Here is a 20,928-nt window from a genome sequence, read left to right on the forward strand (position 1 = left end):
AGACAGATAGATAGATAGATAGATAGATAGATAGATAGATAGATAGATGATAGATATAGATACATAGATAAATAGATACATAGATAGATGCATAGATAGATGATAAGACAGACAGAAGCAAGCAGTTGTGGCCCTTGTGTTACTACTATCTAGGCAAGGGGTTGAGATATAAACCTTAGGGAAACATGAGGCTTTCAGAGGTTTTTCATGTGTTCTGTTTCTTAAGCTGGGTGGTAGGTACAAATCCATCTTATTATTATTCTTTATACCAGATGTAAGTCTCTATAAACCATTCAGTATATGTGACACAGTTTCCATTTTAAACAGGGACAAATCTTAATACTGGGAACCTGAAATCAAGGATTCTAGGTATAGAAATCCCAGTGGCATTTAATAATGATAGCACGTTTACTCTTGTCCACCTGAACAGATAAATTTTTTGAGTTACTAAGATTTTAGAGGATTTGCAGTTCAATACTTAGGTGTCCTTTACATTTGGAACCTATTTCTGAATGATTGAAAACTTCAATAATGCCTATTCACAAGACTCAAAAATCATTCATCCAAAACAAATGGCAAACTAGACTAGAGGTCAGAACGTTGTCAGTGCTGTTCCGAAGTCTGTGACTGAGAGTGTCAGGAGGGTTTCAAGCTAGCTTTGAAAGCATTCAGAAAACACAGGCTGGTCATATTTTGACACCCTCATACCCTTACTTGTGAGGGTAAGGAAAAGACAGAGGCTACTTTATGAGGTCAGCAGAAAGCTGCTAAATCAACACTGCTTTGGTTTTCTTTAAGATTTATTTGTGTGTGTGTGTGTGTGTGTGTGTGTGTGTGTGTGTGTGTCTGCATGTCTGTGTATATGTATGCCAAGGGTATGGGGGTGCCTGTAAAGGCCCAGAAAAGGATATTGGATTCCCTTGGAGCTGGAGTCACCGGCAGTTATGAGCTGTTCAGTGTGGGTGCTAGAGACTGAACTCTGCCCTCTGGAAGAGCAGCGTGCACTCTTCATTGCTGCAGCATCTCTCCAGCCCGTTCCTGTCGTCTTCAGCCTTCGCTTGAGCCAGCTGTTGCATATTTGTGGCAATGAGTTAAAAATAACAATCTAACTAAATATTTTCTCTAAGAAAATTATTATAGTATCAGAGAGATAGCCTAGCCAGCAGGGGTGCTTAACACCAAGCCTGACAACCTGAGTGTGATCCCTGGGATGCCTACTGTGGAAGAAGAGAATGACTCCTGCACACTGTCCTCTGACTTCCACAAGTGTGCCATGGAACACGCACATTCACACACATACAAATAATTATAGAAACAATGTAAACACTATTATAGTTCTGGTAATAATCTGTGGAGCCATCTGCAAAAGTTTAAAACAGCACTGGTGGGTTTAATAGTTGATTAAATCCATTATTAGGATGATGGTGTGCTTTGCCATTCGCAAATCATGGTCATAGACAATTTTACTAAAACTTCACACACACAGCACAAAGATGCACACCCACAAGGTGACAGGAGACAAATGGGAATAATGCGGAAAGCAGACAGGTGACTGCTTCATGGGCAGACTGAGATCATGCTCTGTGGATGAGAAAAGGGTCCCCAAAATCAAGTTAAACCAACTTACGTAAAGGATCACAGACAGCCTAACCCACTCTGAGTACTTTCACATTATCCGTGCACTCTGTGCTTTACAGTTACACCGGATGATTTAAAATTCATTCCACTTACAAAGCATTATTCTCGATGATGTTTAAATTCATTCCATTTACAAAGCACCATAATCTCTGTAGAATTTAGAACTGTTATCAGTTTTAATCTAGCCATTAAAAAACACAGATAGTAAGGGACAAAGTTTGGGGATGCGGTAAATAATTTTGGCTGTCGGTCTTCCCTCTTGCTAAGTATTTCACAGGCTTTTGACCAGTAACATAAAGTCTGTGATCAGAATGTAATATGCTAATCTATTTCCTCTAAAGAACCCAGTGATGTGGTTTATTGAATTTTGCCAGTGATACCACAGCCCTTTCATTTCGTAAGTACCAAAAAATATGGTCTTCCTTCTTAGAGAAATGGAGTAAATAATGACTTATCCTTCACAGTACTAGTAATTGAATGTCTCAAATGGGGTATCTAGCAGAACATGAATGTGAAATAAAGTTATGAACGTGTTTACAATAAAGGCACGGGGTGAACTGGAGCAACGTTAGGAGAAAATGAGGAAAATAAATGGTTAACTGCCAGCACACACACTCGTGCTCCAGGACACAAAAAGGTTCACAGCAGTTGTTAAATTCATTTAGAGAAACTCGGGTAGTTTCTCCAGCAGAGCTCTCACCAGCCAATCTGTATTACAGCCTGCAGGAGTCCTAATATTCTCAGCAGGATCAAGATTCGGGCCACACTGATTCAGCCATTTAATCTTGCAAGAGAACAATATTTGGCAGGAAAAGACCCTGCAGCACCGAGGGGACGTCCCAGTGGTTTGTTGTCAGCACAGACTGGGCCAAGAACACTGAAGGTAGAAACCAAATAGCACTAACCAGCGTTCACATTTCCTTCCATCAGCTCTTCCCTCGAACACACACATGCACTCAACATATATGTGAAAACACACATACCACCTACACACAGACAACCACTTCAGAGATGAATGTGTTTTTTAAAATGTTTTTAGTCAGCCCTCTCATGAAAAACTCAAAATTTAAAAGCATAGATGGAGGAAGGAAAGGAGATGCATGAAAATATCCTAATTATACCTTTGACTTTTTAAATACTCCAAAAGCACTGGAAACAAAAAACCAAGAAGCACAGGTAAGTTTACATATGCAAACATACATATATATATACATACTGGCCAACACTTTTCCATAATTAAATTTTTATGGCATTTTATGGATAATAGCATGATCAGATTAAATGCAGTGCTCTGTTTTGTGGAGGAAATCTATATTTCCTCATTTATACTCCTGTTAAGCCATGTAGGTGGTTTGATTTAATTCTGAGGTCTTTTAAGTATCCATACTGATGGACAATCAAGGAATTGGGAAAACACATATGGGGAAATGATAAAACAAAACAAAATGTATCGAGCCTGCTAGTCAACAGTGTAAATCACTATTCAACTCAATGACTCACTAAAATTATTTTTCGGTATGTGTGTGTATGGTGTATGTGTGTGGTGTATATGCACATACACTTTGGGGGTACACACAGCCATGTGCATGCAGAGACCAGAGGAGGACTTCACCTAACTTACTCTGTTACTCTTCACCTTCCTCCTTTGAGCCAGGATCCCTCACTGAACCTGGAGCTAGGCTAACAGTCAGCAGGTCCCAGCAACCTTTTGTCTCCACTCCCTGACAGAACTGCAGTTACAGGCATGTGCATCCATGCCTAGCTTTTTTGAGAGTTCTGAGGATTTAAATTTGGTCCTCAGGCTTGCATAGCAAGTGCTCTTACCAGCTAAGCACTCTCTCTAACCCCTCAGTAAAATTCTTTAAAAGTCATTTTTTAATATTTTATTATTTTTATTTTATGTGTGTGAATGTGTTACCTGCATGTATACAAATTGTACATCTGTGTTGTGCAATGCCCACGGAGGGCAGAAGAGGGTGTCAGATCTCCTGGACCTGGAGTTACAGAAAGATGTTAGCTGCCATGCGGGTGCTGGGAATCGAACTTGGATCCTCTGCAAGAGCAGTCAATGCTCCTACCTGCTGTCATCTCCCTAGCCCCTCAGTAAAATTCTTTTAAAATGATTTTTAAATAGTAAGGCCAAGGGTTCTATTTCTTTGCCTGAACATGAGCTGGTTGATCCTCTCATATGAACATAGTGTTTCCCTGTGTCCAGCACTAATCACCCTTAATCAGGCATATCATCTAATTTAGTGTAAAATGCTGCTGTGGTGGGTTCTCTGCTAGCTTACCAGAGGCTAGCAACAAGCTTCCTGGGGTCATGATCATGCTTATTTTATTTCTTACTCCGCATCTCCTAGCGAAGCTCCTGGTGCACAGCAAACACTCAAAAAACGTTTAACTTAATAACTAAATTCCCAAATGTGATTTCTTCTACAGAATACTCATTTTGGATTCTAGATGCCAAAAATAGACATGCCTGAAAATACAGCTGCTTCCCTCAGCAACATAACCTCAACACACAATTCAGCAGGGGGATGGATTTCACCTGCACCTAACACTCACATGCTGAGTGCTTAACATAGTTAACCCTCCCCGATGTCTTTTCTACATCATGTCCCTTCCATTGGACCGTCCATCTTCACGAAAGTCCCTCCAGGTGGCGGCAAATGATCTAGTGTGACCATGAATGGCTTATGGTAGAGGAGTTTCTCTCTTCCTCTGAAACCCACAGGGCCTGATGTAATGTGATGCTCACAGCCAGTGTTTACTGAACAAACATGTGTTCATGAAAGACAATTGTGCTCAAATACACAGTTTCCATGTCCATATTATTCTGTATAACAGAGCACTGTGTTCTGGAAGATTGAAGCCAGGTACAATGGCACATGCCTAGACTCTCAGCTACTCAGGAAGCTGAGGTAGGGAATCACTTGAGCCCAGAAATTTGAGATTAGCCTGAGCAACAAAGGGAAACCCTGATTCTAAAACAAAAGCAACAAATTAAAACTTCAGCTTGTCCTCAAAGGTTTCACAGAAAGAAAATGGCAAAAATAAATACTCAAGTCATTTTAGTAGAAATTAATTCTCTGTATCCAAAATAGTGAATGTGTAGACAAGAATCTGGGGAAATAGCTTAGTGGTGAAATGGTTGTCTAGCATGCCCAATGCCCTGGGTTCCACCACCAGAACTGAAAGGGAAGAGAAGAGAAGAGAGGAGGAGGAGGAGGAGGAGGAGGAAGAGGAAGAGGAGGACGAGGAGGAGGACGAGGGGGAGGAGGAGGACGAGGAGGAGGATGAGGAGGAGGAGGAGGAGGAAGAGGAGGACGAGGATGAGGACGAGGAGGACAAGGAGGAGGAGGGGGGGAGGAGGAGGGGGAGGAGGAGGAAGAAGAGCAGGGAGAGGAGGAGGGAGAGGAGGAGGGAGGAGGGGAGGAGGAGGAGGAGGACAATGACTGCAATGATGACTTTTGAGCTTTTTATTCTTTTTTCTAAATCCATATTCTTTTATCTACCTTGCCAAACACAGCCAAATTTGAACATGTCTGTAATTCTAAGAAGGCAATAATTCAAAGCTTAATTTAAGCAGATTAAAAGTCAGCTTTGTTACAGTCAATATAACCACTAAAGAAAAAAAAGTGGAAAAAATACAGGCAAGCCCAAATATGGTAATTTCCTGATTCTCATTCTTTGGTTTCAGCAGAGTCTGGGAGTCTCCACAAAAGGAATGAGTCCTTCAAACAGAAATTCAGAGATGCTTTTAACAAGTAGCATCACATGGCTCTGCACAGAAAAGAGCTAGACCCTAACCCTCGTGGCCATGATGGGAAAAAAGACTACAGAAGAAAGCATGGGCAACAAAGATGGGAAATTTTCATGACCTAGACCTTGTAGGAAGAGGAAATAGCGAACATAGCTGGGTATATTCACATGCACACACGTGCACATGCACATAGGTACACATGCTTGCAGCTTCCAAATCATGGCCAACTCTCTCATTGCACATACCTGTCTTGGGCTACTAATGGGCTTGGAATCAAATCTTTGTACAACTTCTCTCTTGAATCATGACTAAAAAGACAAGTTTTAAACTTACCTCCCAAATCCACCAAAATCATAATTATGTGACACAGTTATTAATGATAGTCCACAAATATTTCTTTAATATTTCCAGTTTTTCCTTTACATTCAGGATGTTCTTAACATGAATATGTCCCAGAAAACAAAATCTGTAAGAAAATTCAGATGCTTTGTAAGTTTGAAGTCTTTGTATAATACACTGAAATTAAGACATCCTCTGCAAAATGGTCTCAGTCAGACCCCCTCGGGCACAAAAAGCTCTGGAGGCTATCTCAGTCCTCTCCGGCTTTTATTCACATCAGCACAAGCCCAAATGCCAACCCCAACATGCAAAGTCTACATTCTGAACTCCATCATTCAGTCAAGAAAGACCCAGAAAGTTCTAAAACACAGTGACTACTCTTCATCATTTTCATTTCAGTCAATAAAGATAGCTCAAAATCTCAGAGAAAAAGAAGTCTAAGGACTGAAATAGAATCTAGAAGATTTCTTAAAATCTTTCTATTAATTCTTTGAAAACCTCATACAATGTATTTTGGTCCTATGTAGACCCCCTCCCCCACTTGACCTGCCCCTCTTCATAGCCTCTACTATTACTTACTTTTGAAAAGGCTTATCGAGTTTAATCTGTGTTTCCCAAATGCTCTTGGGTGTGTGTATGTCCCTTGGAGTTTGGTCAACCTACCAGGCATCATACCAGTAAGGAAAACTGGCTGCCCCTCTCCTAGCATCTATCAATTGCCAATAGATCCTTACTTAGGGCTGAGACATTTGCCCACCTCCCCATCATGGCTGGATTTTTGTCTGGCTTGGGTTTACATAGGTCTTAGGCATGCTGTCATAAACCCTATGAGTTCATATGTGCAACAACCCTGTGGCATCCAAACAACACAGTTTCCTTGTATTCATCTACCATCTCTGATTGTTACAACTCTGGCCCCCTCTCCCCCTGAGCCATGGGAGCAGAGGGTGCTATATAGATGTGCCACTTAGGGCTGAGCAGTCTGCAGTCTGGTATTCTCTGCACATTGACCAGTTGTGAGTCTAGTAATCTCCATCTGCTTCAAGAAGAACCTCTGGTGAGGGCTGAGCAAAGCACTAATCAGGCTGGGTGAACTCGTGGCTCTCTAGAAGAATTTGAGATTGCTCATATTGATAATAAGAAAATGTAAAGACTTGAATTGGAAATTTGTCTGGAATGGCAGAGGTAGAAGGTTGCATCTTCTGAGGTCACTAAGAAACTGGCTTGTGATGGCAGTTTACAGTTGTATCCTGCTTTAAAGCATGTATGTCACCTCAAAATTTCCCTGTAATGTCTGTAGACTGTGTATTCAGGGACTATTCAGGACTATTGAGGACTATTACTATTCAGTCCTGCAAAGGACAGATTGTGTACTCTCATCACCAACCCAAAATACTCATATATAGAAGCCCTAGCCACTAATGTGACTGTATTTGGAGACAAGTCTTCAAGGACCTAAACCAAAGTTAAATAAGGTTGCAATGATAGAACCTCAATCTCATTAGATCAATGCCCATATAAGAAGAGGAAACACCAGATTTCCCATGCATGCACCTGCATACACCAAGGAAAGGCTGTGCAAAGATACAGAGGAGACAGTGATAGTCTACAAGTCAGGAAGAAAGTCCTCAGCAGAACCCAGTCCTGTTGAGCCTAAGGTACCCAGGCCCTAGGCCTATGAAAAAATAAATCTCTGTTGTTTTTAGCCACCCAGCCTGTGGTAATTTGTGATATTAGTCTGTTATAGTTTGAATATAAAATGTTCCCCACCCACCCAAAGACTCATGTGTTTGAACATTTGATCCCCAGTTGATGCTACTATTTTGAAAGGTTGTGGAAACAGTTGAAGGTTGTAGACATGGTGCCAAGCTGGCATACATACACCAAGGGGGCAGACCTAGAAGGGGAGAACTACTGCTAGTTCTTATCGGAGCACCTGCTTCTTCAACTGCCAAGGTCTGAAGAGGTGATGCCTTTACTGCAAGCTCCCACCACCATTAGCCAAAATGCTTCCCTGCCTTCTCCATCACTCTGGACATGATGCTTCCTATGAAGCATCAGCCAAAACCGCTCCCTTAAATTGCTTCTGTCAGGAATTTTGCCAGAGTGGTGAGAAGAGTAAGTAATATACCACACAAGCACCTACCATAAGTTCTAATTGTTTGTTTTAGGTTCTATTGTTGCTATTGTTTTTAGGTCCTTAAGTCAGACACCTGAAGAAATCCTCAGGCCACAGTGTTCTAGAACAGGGATAGTCCTTACATTTCCAATATAAGCAAAGCCTTGGGTAATACACTAGGAAGCCATCTGCCATGCTTTACTGAGGAAGTATTGCTGCAATCATTTAGTAAAACTATAGAAGGCACCAAAAACTGAAGTAGAATATAGTAAAATAAATTAAATAAATAAATAAATAATCAAGCAGAGGAAACAAGAATGGCAAACTTCAAAGAAATTCTTTAAACTAAAGACCCTTGAAAAGAGGGGTTTCATGAGAAAGAAGCTGACTGCCAGAGCACCAAGGAAGAGACCAAGGTTGGGAACGAGAGGGGAATAGCTGAGCCAGTGTGAACAGGAAAGAGACAAAGAGCTTTCTAGACGTGTAAAGTGCATGGGACTTAGGACAGGAGGTCTCAGCTAAACCAGGGAACAGCCTCACTTTCCACACAAAATATTTTCCCTAAAGGCAGTAGGGAGCCATGGACAGATTCTCAGAGAGACCATTGGCAAGATGAGATGTTTATTTTACAAAGAATTTGTAAGTACTCATGATGGGAATGGCCTGGGATGGATCAAAAAAGTTAAGACACTACTTCAGAATCCCAGCAAGAGATAGAGACATGTTCTAAATAAAGGAGGCAAACATCACGCTGTGCCATTTAGACATTAAAAACTTAATGAAAATTACATGATCTTTGCTTTCCTGAGTTAAAGCGGTAAGACAATTAGATGCATGAAATGCCAATTATAACCAAAATGTACAATATGATGTTTGACACAAATGTACAAATGATGATGCTGGGCCACAAAGTACTGTAAGGGCTAGAGGTGAGGAGAGCTCTAGATGGCTTGTGAGTGTGCATCTGGGATCAGGGGTTCAGGTCATCATTTACCAATACTGTTAAATTGGCTGAAGAAAGAGAGATGACTCATGCAAAAGTCCAGAACAGACTGGTAGGGTTTGGACCCCCAGCAACTCCCTCCCCCAGTGCAGCAGGGCCCGATGGGTTTGCAAGCCTCTGAGAATGCAGGAACCAAGTTGATGAACACCCTGGTCTTTGAAGTCAAGAGAAGCAGACTTTTCTGTACCTTTTGGCCAAAGGCAGCTTGCTTTCCCTTTGATGATATTGGAAGACAAGATAAACAGACTACACCTTCTGACCAGAGACCCACGGAGTCGCTTCAGCACAGCAGGCTTTCCTTTTGATGATCTTAAAGGGTAAACAGATCCTGGCTGACAGAAGGGGGTGGTTTTTCACAGAAGCTGTTCCGATAAACCCTGGGTTCCCACTTCCCGTTCCCCCCCAACCCCCTGCCTAATTTTTTAAATATGTTCCCGCCTTCTGCATCCCCTAAGGACCCCTATAAAGACCCCAGCCCATGACCCATGGGCTGACATTTTCCCTACCTGGAAGGGAATCTGTCCCATGCGAATCTTCCTTTGCTAATAAACTCTATCCCACTGGAGTTTTTATTTGTGTCCTGGTACTTTCTACTGATTGACCCGATTCATCTATCTGCTTCATCTATCACAGACTAAACGTCCAGGCCTAAAGCAAACAGACAAACACTGTTACTCCTTACAAAGGTAAGGAGAAAACAGCCCGGGGTGACTGTGAAAGGTCTTTAGAGTCCCATAAGAGGCTTAGGAAAGTAGAAGTCATTTTGCTTAAAGTGGAGGGCGAAGAGTTTTTTTAGTGGGTGACAATTAGGATCTTGATGAAGGAGATACTTTAGAAAGCCTCATCTGGTAAGCGTTTAAGATACAATGGAAAGAGCGAAAAGTTCCTGGCCGTAGACAAGGCCAATTCAGAAATGACTGCAGGCTGCATCAGGAAAGAAGCCCAGACGTGGTGGGATCGGGAAAGGTAACTGGGACAGGCCTTCACAAAAGAAGGATCTTGAGAAACCGTCTGTTGGATCCCTCATCTCTGTCTCCAAGCGGAAGTCACAGGTGTTAATTCTCATGTTATGGTGGCTCTTCTCAAACCTCCCTCAAGACAAGGCCAGTTAGCAAGAACTGTTCTGTCCATGCACAAGTAATTACTGGTCTGGGACATATTTGTTTCTTTAAGTGACTATGGCTAAAAAATTGGGGATAAAAAGCAGAGATCTGCCTTTGAAGTTCTGCCCTACATGAAAACATAAAGCAGAAACAGGTGTGAGGGAAATCATGAATGCAAAAGAAAAGGCCAAGAGGTAAGTTTCCATATATTTTTCTTGTGAATGTCTAAGTATTCCTTATAGAAATCCTTTCCCTGAGGAGAGAGGTTGCTCAGAGGATCTAATTAAGCAGACTGTGCCAAAGTGTTCCAAAATGTATGAGGTATTCATGAACATGTGTTAGACATTAGAAGAAAAATGTGGCTGCTGCCCCATCACTCTCTTTGACATATTTGATCTCTGCCTCCAAAAATAATGCTACTGACCAACTGTTACTTTAGATTACATCAGAGTCACTAGTCAAGATGAGCCGGGTATTCAAGCAACACGGAGGTCCTCTCTAAAACTATGAGCCAAGTCGTCAAGTCTTTCTTTACCCTCAGCCTCATAAATAATTGATTCTGTTAATCAACCTAACGGTGAGTTAAAACAAAACACCACTTTTTACAAATTACTTAGCATGCTAAATTTAACTTCTCAAAATCAAAAAGCTTTCATACAAATTTTTCTTCAATGAACATTATATATTTAATTTTTATTATTTTTATTATTTTTATTTTATGTATATGGGTGTATTTCCTGCATGTTGTGCAGTGCCCATGGAGGTCAGAAGAAGGTGTCAGATCCCCTGGAACTGGAGATATGGGTGGTTGTTAGCCACCATGTGGGTGCTGAGAATTGAACCCAACCCAGATCCTTTGCAAGAGCAGTCAGTGCTTTTACTGCTGAGCCATGACTCCAGGCCAGAAAGTTACATTTCTTATATACAAAAGAAAATTAACAAAAAAGTCCATTTTTATGTTAAATGACTTTCTAATTTGTATCTTTCTCTCCTCTCAAACCATACTTCTTTTATGTTTGTTATGTACAGAATGAACAAAAACTCCTCCTAAGTCAGCCGTCCAGATTTTACAAGACCTAATTGCCTCCTACAGGATAATTTTGCCACCAGTTTACAATTAGCATTCATTTCTCATGCATGAGTTGACCCAATTACATAACAAATTTTGCCTTGGGGATTTCCCTCGACTGCTTGTCTTCTGTCCACCGTACAACTCAATTTCACACTGTCAGCAGCCTGAACATGGTTACAGTCAGTCTCTGTCAAAATGATTTATTTAAATTACAAACAGAAACCAAATCCCTAGATAATCACCCCTACCCTCTCATGCTCACCCTTATATTCAACCTAACTTTGAATCAAATCTTTTAATACTGCCTAGACACTGTACTCAATTATTAGGCAATGTTTATTTCCAATAATCTAATACTTTTGAAGCTTAACTCATAAAGTCTCAGGGAACTGAATCAGCAGTATCCTTGTGAGCTTATTAATGGGCCTATAATTTATTTTACATTCTAAGTCAATGAAAAATTATGTGGCTGTATCAAAAAAGTTAGAATTAATTACATTTCACTATCAAATTGGAGATTTTGGTCTTAGCTTTTCTTGCAAAGTAAGCAAGCCTTTCTTTATGGATGGGTAGGCTGGGTTGGAAGTGGTAGCAAAAAAAAATATTTGGGAAGCAGAATATATAACCAAAATTATAGGCATTGACAAGGTAAAGGAAATAAGGCAAGAGAAAACACCACATAGTCTATTAAGGCAGTGGTGTAGGGCTACTCAGGGACACTTACTTGGCCACACAAAACTCTCCCCACTGTGCATCAAGGACAGGGACAAAGTCGAACAAATCTGATAATGGCGCACTTGTTAAACTTCAATCAGTCTGTGAAAGGCAATATTTTCTCATTTGTTTCTTTTTCTTTCTTCCTCATACGATATTTTTCTTCCACCTATAATAGATTAGAAAATAAAGACCTCATTTTTATGTACAGCATGAAGTCTGTGAAAATCTTTGAGGACTTGGTTTTACTGCTTTATTTCATGATTCATCCCTAGATTGTCTGGGCTAATTGAAAGTGCAGCGCCTATGAGTGAGGGAAGAGACACAAGAAAACGCATCGGTCATCCCTGGCAGGCCCCACTGGGTCCCTGCCACGCACGCCGGGCACACTGCCCTGCCACCCAGCTGCGGTCACCCTGAGTGCCCACCCTACTTAGAAACTGGATGACAGGAGCCCCCTGAAACTAGAGCTAGAATAACAAGCTAGGACGATATAAAACTTTAAAAAAAAAAAATCAACGCAGAGGCATAGCGGGCCTCAAAACATTCTTGTGCATTGTGTCTTTAAAACACCATCCAAAACTATCATTAAAGAGCATTCAAAGGTTGTAAGGGCATTTCTGAATATATTCTAGACTTTGGAGGTGAGCAGAGGTAGATGGCAACTGAGCAACTTAGTTGTGAAAAACCATAGAATCCACAGTTCCTCGGTCAGCACTGCCCTCTAAGATTCCCAGCTGCAATCTGCTGAACATGGGCTTGAAATATACCTACACTTCTAAACATTGCCTTCAATTAAATTGTTCGGCTGAATATCCTGACTTCCCATAAAACTTGTTTCTAAGTCCAATACATAAACAGCCAGTTAAACTCCATCTGAATATGAACACATCGAATTAAATGAAGACATCTTCTGGTATGCCACTCGGAAAATAAGAACTTTATTTTAGAAGCCAAGTTCTGTTTCTCTCCTAAGGGCAAGTAAACTCTAAACCCTCATTTCTTTTCTGGTTCTTCTGAAGCTATCCTGTGAAACGTAGCAGAAGAATTCTAAATTGCAGTATTTAATAAATCTCCCGTGGTCAATGTTATCATTTTAAGTACCAAAACAAAGAAGGCAGGGCTAACCCATCTCACCTCTTTTATTACACACAATTTGAAATTTAAAGTTGTACTTTATCCCACTCCCCTGTGATATATGCAGACTGAGCAGATATTTCCAAATGACTTCAAGTCCTAGGCAAATGAACATGATAGTGTCTGAAAATTTTTTTTCAGAACAGTGACAGACACAGACACAAGCAATCAAAAATGCCCACTCATCCATAACATATTATCCCAAACACCTAGAAGTTGTCATTAAATCGCTTCTTTATGTCTTTATACTTTCTTCAGTCCAAAGGGTATTAACAGCAGCTTAGAAAGAGCCACCAAATATCCAAAGATAAAAATGAAGTAAACGTATTTTTCAAGTGTAACAAAGAGAAAAATATAGACTGGAAGGACCGCTTAGCTCTCCCACCTAAGTCAGCCTGGAGAGCTAGCGCACGACACAAATCTCATCTTCCTTATAATTTCAAGGTGAGTAGCTCCACCCCAGCGTGCCAACAGAAGATCCTGAGGTCTTGTCTAGATACTTGCTCACCTCCTCCCTCTCGAAACAGACTCGAACCAGGCCACATCAAAATATACCTGTGTAGGTTTTACCTGTTCAGTGGGTTTGAATGAAAGTGGTATGGAAAATGAGAATAACCAAAGTAGCACTTTTTGGATCAAGTCAAATTTCTAATAGAAAAAGATCCTAAAGTAATATGGAAAAACCCAATGACGTAACGGAAAAAGTTCATGAAGCTGTCGTCCTATAAATGCAAATTAAATTCACCAGACCTCAGAATATTTCATAGCCTTCCTTCTCCAACAGTAGAGCCTTAACAGAAATATTGAGAAATCTTAATACGCCTCACTGTGGCTGAAAGAACTAATAAGATTGCCACAATAGCTAACAACAGAATGCAAAAAAAAAAAAAAAAAAAAAACACAAAAACTAAAAAAAGAAAGAAAAAAAAAAAAAAAAAAAAAGTATTTTTTAAGGATGTCTAGATTAAATGTTAAAATTGACCACTGTCTAACTCAGAGCACCATATGTCATTAGTATTTTATACAGACTGTCATGTATATGGCAATTATAGATTAATACTTACCTGCATTATAAGAGGTTTTGCATGATTAAGAACAGATGTGCAAACAACCGCTGGTCTTGAATAAAACGTGTATTCCTGATAATGATAATGGTTGGTGAAATGGTCAGTTCTCTTCTCATTAGATAGGAATATTGACTTAATCTGAATACAAACAGAAAGGCTCACCTTTGAATGGACTGCAGTCCTCATATTAGCTGTCCCATGGGTGTCTCCAGTAGAACTGGTTAGTTCTTTGTGAAATAAATTTCTATGATCGCTTAAGATTTACATCACTTTGTTTTTACAACATTTTTTTCAACTCCAAACAATGATACAAAGAAAGAAATGTGAGTTGCAACTATCAGTGGAAAAAAATCTCTAATTCGCATTTTTTAAGGCAAGAATAGGTTTTTGATTTGAGGAAAAGAATGAATAGGTAGGTAGAAAAAATGGGGGTAATAGTCTTTACCATTTATGATCAACAATCAGTGGGGGTCAGAAGAAAACCCAAAGGGCAGATGTCATGAACTCTTAAGTCAACTCTTTCTTTTCAAATGAAAAAAAAGTCTCTTTTTGTAAAATGTCCACATACAGACCAAACAATGGGTTAACCTTTGAGAATATGATAATCATAGGACTCTTACCCCTCTCTAAATAACATGTTTTAACATAAAATTTCTTTGGTTTTAAACTTTTGACTAATGTTTTCAAGTTACAAACTATAATTGTACTTGCAAACAATATGTGTGCAGATATACCTATACACATGTATCTCATGACCATGGCCCAGTATCAGTGAATTTAAGTCCATCTGCTAATTGAACACTTTCGAGAAATCAAGGCTATATTACTTAGAACATCTAGATACACAAACTTTAACACCTGTAAAAGTGACATCCAAAATAGAGCTATCATGAAAAAATGGTGTGAGTTTCACTTGTTCACTTATATCACACACATAGCTATTGATTTTCATTTGCTTTTCCTCCCGGTTAACCAATCTTGAACTAATCTTTTGTGGAAAAATATTTTCACACACTTCATAAAACACACTGGAAGAAACAGTCATCATAAATTACACAAATTAGGAACAAGCTGTTTATCCACCTTTTAGTAAGTATAAAATTGACATTTTCCTGTCTTTAATGTGCCATGGACTTCTGCCATTCCCAATTTTTGTTATAATGGAAATGTATTACCAAGAAAGATTTAGCTTCCAAGTAGAAAGTAGCTACATACTTAAATGTTTATTTCAAAAACCAGCAACATGATGTAACATGATTCAATAAACATCTAGAGTATAAAACTATAGACATACAATTAGCAAATATGAGATTTTTCAATATAATACCTAAACCACATATTTATATTTTTCAACATAATACCTAAACTACATGTTTATTTTATATGGTAACGCACAGAAAAAATAACTGACAGGTTTTTTAATTTAACTAGAGAATACCATTTAGACAAAATTCAAAGGCCGTGAGCCATTCAAAACACACAAAAAAGATACTGTTCTATGACAACTGTTGGGCTGCGAGTAACTGATGAAACCAGAGGGCAGGATTTCACAGGTAAAACTGGCATGTTTTAAGAGTAGATGGATACTGCTCAGATACCATAGCAACAGATACGCTTCCCAGCCATCTCCTCTCACATTCCCATCCAGGACCACCACCTCAGAACCACCACATCAGAGAGGAAGCAGCACCTACGTTACTGATTTGCTCCTGGGTCCTCTTCAGCCTCTGCAGTTCAGGAGTGTCTGTGACGATGCTGAAGCCCCTCCCTTTGCTTTCTTCGAAATCTTTTTTGTACTTGACCTAACAAAGAGGAGAGAAATAAAAGAAAAATATGAACAGAAAAGTAAATGGAGGCCTCACAAATCCCACTCGGGACAGCCAAGGGCCTGGGAAACTGCTAGAATTGGAAGCAATGTCTACAAGCACAGCTCTAGAGGCATCCTGAAAGGTACAGGGAACTAACCAGACCACCTGGTCTGCGTTCCAGAAACTCTCTCTGCTACCTGTGTGCCTCCCTGGTTTCATCTGTTAGATGGTGATGATGATGATGATGGTGATGATGATGATGATGACGATGGCAACTATTTAATTGGTTATAAGGGGAAATAATCAAATGAATGTGTGTGGCTGATAGGCACAAATAAGTATAAGAGTTACTATTGGCACCATCAATACTATTGCCACTAAAAAAAAAAAAAAAGGGAAAAAAGTGGGAAAAGAAAGTTAAGTATAATATTCCCAAGCCTGTCTTGTAAATGAAAAAGCATCACTTTGAGCCTGGACTGCCCTAGAGAGTAGGGACACAAAATCAACAACCAGTCCTGCCTGTAAGTTTTCCTTCAACGTCATAAGGCAGAGCATATGGACATGATTACACTGGGCGGTGCTGCCAGATGTTCAGTATATACGTGCTTATGAAAATATTTATAAAGTAGGCCACACCTAGGGATCAGAAAGCTTTTCAAACAGGCCCCTGGCATACTGTGTGCAGAGGTATCTAAGGTGGTTTTCAGTGCTTAAATAAGCTCCTTTTTGCCAGGCATGGTGGCACAAACCTGTAATACCTACATTCAGGAAAGTGAGGCAGAAAGAACAAGAGTCGCAAATCAGCCTGGACTACACAGTGAGGTTCTGTCATAAAAGAAATAAGGGCTAGGGTATAGCTCAGTAGTAGAGTGCTTGCCTAGCATGTCTAAACCCTGGGTTTCATCCCTGGTACCAAGAGTAAATGGTAAAACAGACTCCTTTTCAACCAGGTTGGCTTTACCATGTCCTCGGGGGCCTGGAACAGCCACAGATTAGTCTTACAAAGTCCATCTCCTGTTATTATTTCAATAACAACTGTACAGCCAGCCAAATATTTGGCTTGTTAAATGCCCGGATGAACACATTCTGTTGTTTTTTTAAGCTGAAGTATCAAGAACTATGGAGACACTTTTCAGTAGCCCACATGATCCCTGAACGAAAAGCTTCAAATTAGCATTTAAATCATTACAGCACTTTATGAAAATTGGAGTGTAAAAGTAGATTCTGAGTAGGTTTGAAGTTTGTAGAGTCAGGTATGCAACGACTGCTTTTGCTGAGTCACTCTGTGCCTTTGTACCCAACCCTCTCAAGTGTCATTAGCCTTAAGGCGACTGGAAGATTTTCTTTCAGATGAGCTTGAAAGAAAAAAAAAAAAAGAACTAAAATTGTTGATGACAACAAATGGAAAAATTTAGCAGACTCATCACTTTCACCTTAAGAATATCTAATTTTCTCTCCATACTTTCATTTAAATTCATAAAAGTACTAAGACCCTTCCTTTAGTTATTGCCTTAAATGAATAACCCAATAAATGGTAATATTTTTATTACAGAGAAAATGCTGGGTGAGCTCGGCCTTCTAACCTCAATCTGCCAGCATGCATGAAGACATCCACAGCACATGCGGAAGACACGCAAGCCCCCTGGTACAGTCTCAGTGTGTCATGCCTGTCTAAGGGTAAGTACCGTGGGAGGCCGTGCAGTAAAACAAGGTAGTGAGCATGACAGGCCTGGAGACCTTCCAGCAAAGCAAGTCAAATCCTTTCATCCCCACCTGCAGTTTCAGCAAAAGAAACAGAGCATACTCTCTGCCGTTTGTTTTAAATGCTTATTTTAAGAAAGAAATAAAGGCTGGAGACATGGATCAGCACTTAGGAGAACTTGTTCTTGCAGAGAACCTGGGTTTAGTTCCTAGCAGCCATGTGGAAAGCAGCTATAGGCACCTGTAACTCCAGATCCAAGGAATCCAAGATCTCCTGCTTTAAATCGGCCCTACACCTACAAACAAGCAGGCACATATACACATCAATAAATTTCTAAAACCAAAGAAAGCAATAAAAAAAAAAACACATAGTTTGGAACCAATTAGCATCCTACAACAGTTTCTGAGTTCACACAAATCATTTGGTTTTGGCCTGCCTGGTCTTGTGACTTGCTTGGAAAGTGTGCAGTCATCTCTGTAAATGGTTCTCAGGGTTTGGAAGCCATTTCTGCCTTTTTTAATGGTGTGGTACACTCTCAACACCCACTCAAGCTCCGACCACCCAGTATTTGTTTACTATAGCCAGGCAGCCCAGGAGCCATTAGTCAGCTCTGTCTTTTCTACACTCCCACCCACTTGCATCCTGCCCAGCAACACAAAACCTGCAATGGCTCATGGAGCAGTTCAACAAATGTTTCAGAGGAGATGGAAAGAGAAAGAAAGGAAAGAAATTGATGAGAGAGGGAGGAACTCCACCCAAACCTAGAGCTGAGAGAGGGCTTCACAGTCAAGAAATGGAAAATGGCTCTGTGTGGCAGGACGTCCATCTGCCTCAGGAAGATGTGGAGGGGTTAGAGCTGAGCACAGAGCTCCAGGTCAGAATTTGAAAAAAAAAAAAAACCTGCTATCACAGTGCTCTTATAAATTAACTTAATACATTGATTGAAGTATTTATTTACTGGACCGCAGGTACATTCCTTCTCCCGGCCCCTTCCCCAGTAACAAATGTCTCCTCTTCCCTTGCTAACAGCGTTGGACATTAAACTTTCCTGTCTGGTCTTTTGTCTACTCAACTGTTTCTCAAAAGTAATGTTTCATGGTGATTCCACACAATGGCACCTCCAAAGAATGGCATTCTCTAGATTCTCCTCTTGAGGTTTTACTTAGTCTTTTATTCATTCAAAAAAAAAAAAAAAATCTACTGAATGGACGCTATTGGTCAGGCGTTGTGCCAGGTACGAAAACAATGCCTCAAGGAAAAGTCAACAATACCCAACCTCATGGAGGTTATGCCACAATACAAGAGATGGAGAAGACAAGGTCTAGGTCAAAAGAATGACATGTCAGCAAAAAAAGGCCTAAGAGACACAAGACAGGGATGCACAGTGTCAGAAATGCTGACCCAGGGAAGTCAGAGAGGGCCCCAATACGAAGGTGACTTTTCAGCAAGGCCTATAGAAGTTTGGAGCAAAAGGAAAGCCACGCTCATCTCTGAGGAGAGCTTTCCAGAGGGATCTGGTGGAACAAGGCTGTATACCTTTGGAGAGAGTGAATGCTACTGGGTTACAGCAACAAAAGTGAGGGGAGGAGAGGAAGGAAAGGGTGCAGAGTGAGCACGTGCATGCCCCGGGATGCTGGCTTTTCTTCCATGAGACACAGGGTACCACTGGAAGAGCATCAGCAGAAATACGTCCACACTGACATTCTAACAGCCTCTCTCTGCAAAGGCACAGGTGGGAAACAAGGGTCCAAGTGAGATACACAGTGTGGGAACCACTTCGCCAGTGTCCCTTCGTCAGAGATCAGTCCTGGGGTCACAGTATGCAGCAAAGTTCTCAGACCCAGAGGATTTTGGCTTCCTGGAGAATTTCCAGGTAGCTGTGCTCTTGTCAAATAGGGCTGGAAGAGCCAAAGTAGAGAAAGGACACAACCAAGATGCCAATCTGAGGTCAGAAAGGTTATATGTTGAACATAGGGGTGTGAGGGGTAAAGCAGTCTTACTTTCTCACAGTCTTACCCATTCAACACTAAATAAAAGCACTTGAAGAAATTATGCACTTTCTTTTTCAGTCTCTTGCTATGTAGCCCAAAGTAGCTTTGAACTAGTAACTCTCCTGCCTCAGTCTCTCAAGTACTGAAACTCCAGGCACAAACCACCATACACACATTCACACACACACACACACACACACACACACACACTGCAATTTTAATGTCAAATGTAAGAGCCACACAATTTGATTTTTTTATGTTTGCTTGCAATTTAAAATGTACTTGTGTCAAATGTAGAATGCTGTATAATACTGATATTCTGTGTGTGTATGTGTTGGCATTCTGAGCGTGCATCTGTTATAGATACATATGCGTGTATATGTGAGTTGATAGTCAAATATGTGCATGTTTGTGTACATAGACTTAAAACACTCAAGTACATATGTTTACCTGGACATTAATTTTAAATCACAAGTAAGGGAACAGAGAAAGATTGATACCCAAAAATACGTGTGATGTGTTCAGTTATCCAAAGACATGTGATATAAGCCAGTGGATCTCCAATTACAGAAAGTTAAACCAAACATTCTAAGTTCCTTCATCTTAATGAAGATATTTGATTAGAACAGCATAAATCTGATGCATGAAAGCAATAAAAAATATATCAAGAGGGTGAAAGAGTAGAGGGTTCCAAACATGAGCTAATGAGGAACTAGAAGTTCAAGAGGACCCACAGGTGTGTGGCAATGGCCAGGGCAGAAAGAGAGGGAAGTTCAGCCTTAAAGCAGCTTGCCAGACTATGTTTAATGGAACCCTAAAACCTATGGGCATAGTTATCACCGATTCATGTTCTCGGGCTTATTGTTACTTCATTTCTGATGCAATGAAATCAATGACCAAGTCCATCATCTTACATTCCATGACCGATGTATCACATTCTGTGTAAGGGAAGACTCTGAGGGTTACAGAATCATAAAACTGCATGTAAGATGCTTAGTTCGATCTGCAAAATGTCCTCAGTTACGTAGAGTCCAGGACAATGGAGAATGGGGCCACGTATTTCCTCAGTTTGGTGCCACACACACACTCCTTCACGACTGATTACTATCTGGTCTTGTGTTCCTAAGGCCTAAAATGCAGAAAATTGGTTCACCTACAACGCTTTATGGGAATTAAGTACTACAAAGGAAAATCTGCTCAAAGGCTTTCTTTAAAGGTTAAGTTAATTTTAACAACTGTTAAAGAAATCAGCTCAAAGGTAAATTTGCTTTTTTATAAATTAATCTCATTATTTGTAAATGTATGCTTAATTAAAGAAAATTAAAGTTATAATTACCTTTTAAAAACATAATCAAAAAGCATTAAAAGTAATTTCCATAGAGTTCTAAGCCTCAAATCAGCCTACCATAGCATTCGTAGAGACACTTGGTGTTATTTGCAGAATTGTCAGGTTTCTATGTATCAACCTCCAA

The 20,928-nt window shown here is 40.2% G+C and overlaps 2 protein-coding genes across 2 annotated transcripts in view; both read right to left on the minus strand.

Moving 5' to 3' along the window:
- Nucleotides 1-15,728, minus strand: part of Nebl (nebulette) — a 208,299-nt gene extending 192,571 nt beyond the window's left edge. Inside the window, exons 1-5 of the mRNA XM_029557134.1 lie at nt 15,650-15,728; nt 14,118-14,182; nt 13,953-14,027; nt 11,762-11,920; nt 5,735-5,867 (exon numbers count right to left, since the gene is read on the minus strand). The gene's annotated coding sequence lies outside the window, so the exon portion shown is untranslated. The remainder of the gene's footprint in view (nt 1-5,734; nt 5,868-11,761; nt 11,921-13,952; nt 14,028-14,117; nt 14,183-15,649) is intronic.
- LOC115067929 (LIM zinc-binding domain-containing Nebulette-like) overlaps nt 15,422-20,928 on the minus strand; it is a gene marked incomplete at its 5' end in the record, with an annotated part of 65,290 nt that continues 59,783 nt past the window's right edge. The window contains 1 exon segment of the mRNA XM_029557133.1: nt 15,422-15,757. Within this exon segment, the coding sequence (XP_029412993.1) occupies nt 15,614-15,757 (144 nt within the window).

The sequence above is a fragment of the Nannospalax galili genome, unplaced genomic scaffold, assembly GCF_000622305.1.
Source record: "Nannospalax galili isolate Female #2095 unplaced genomic scaffold, S.galili_v1.0 scaffold487, whole genome shotgun sequence".
NCBI classification, from domain to species: domain Eukaryota; kingdom Metazoa; phylum Chordata; class Mammalia; order Rodentia; family Spalacidae; genus Nannospalax; species Nannospalax galili.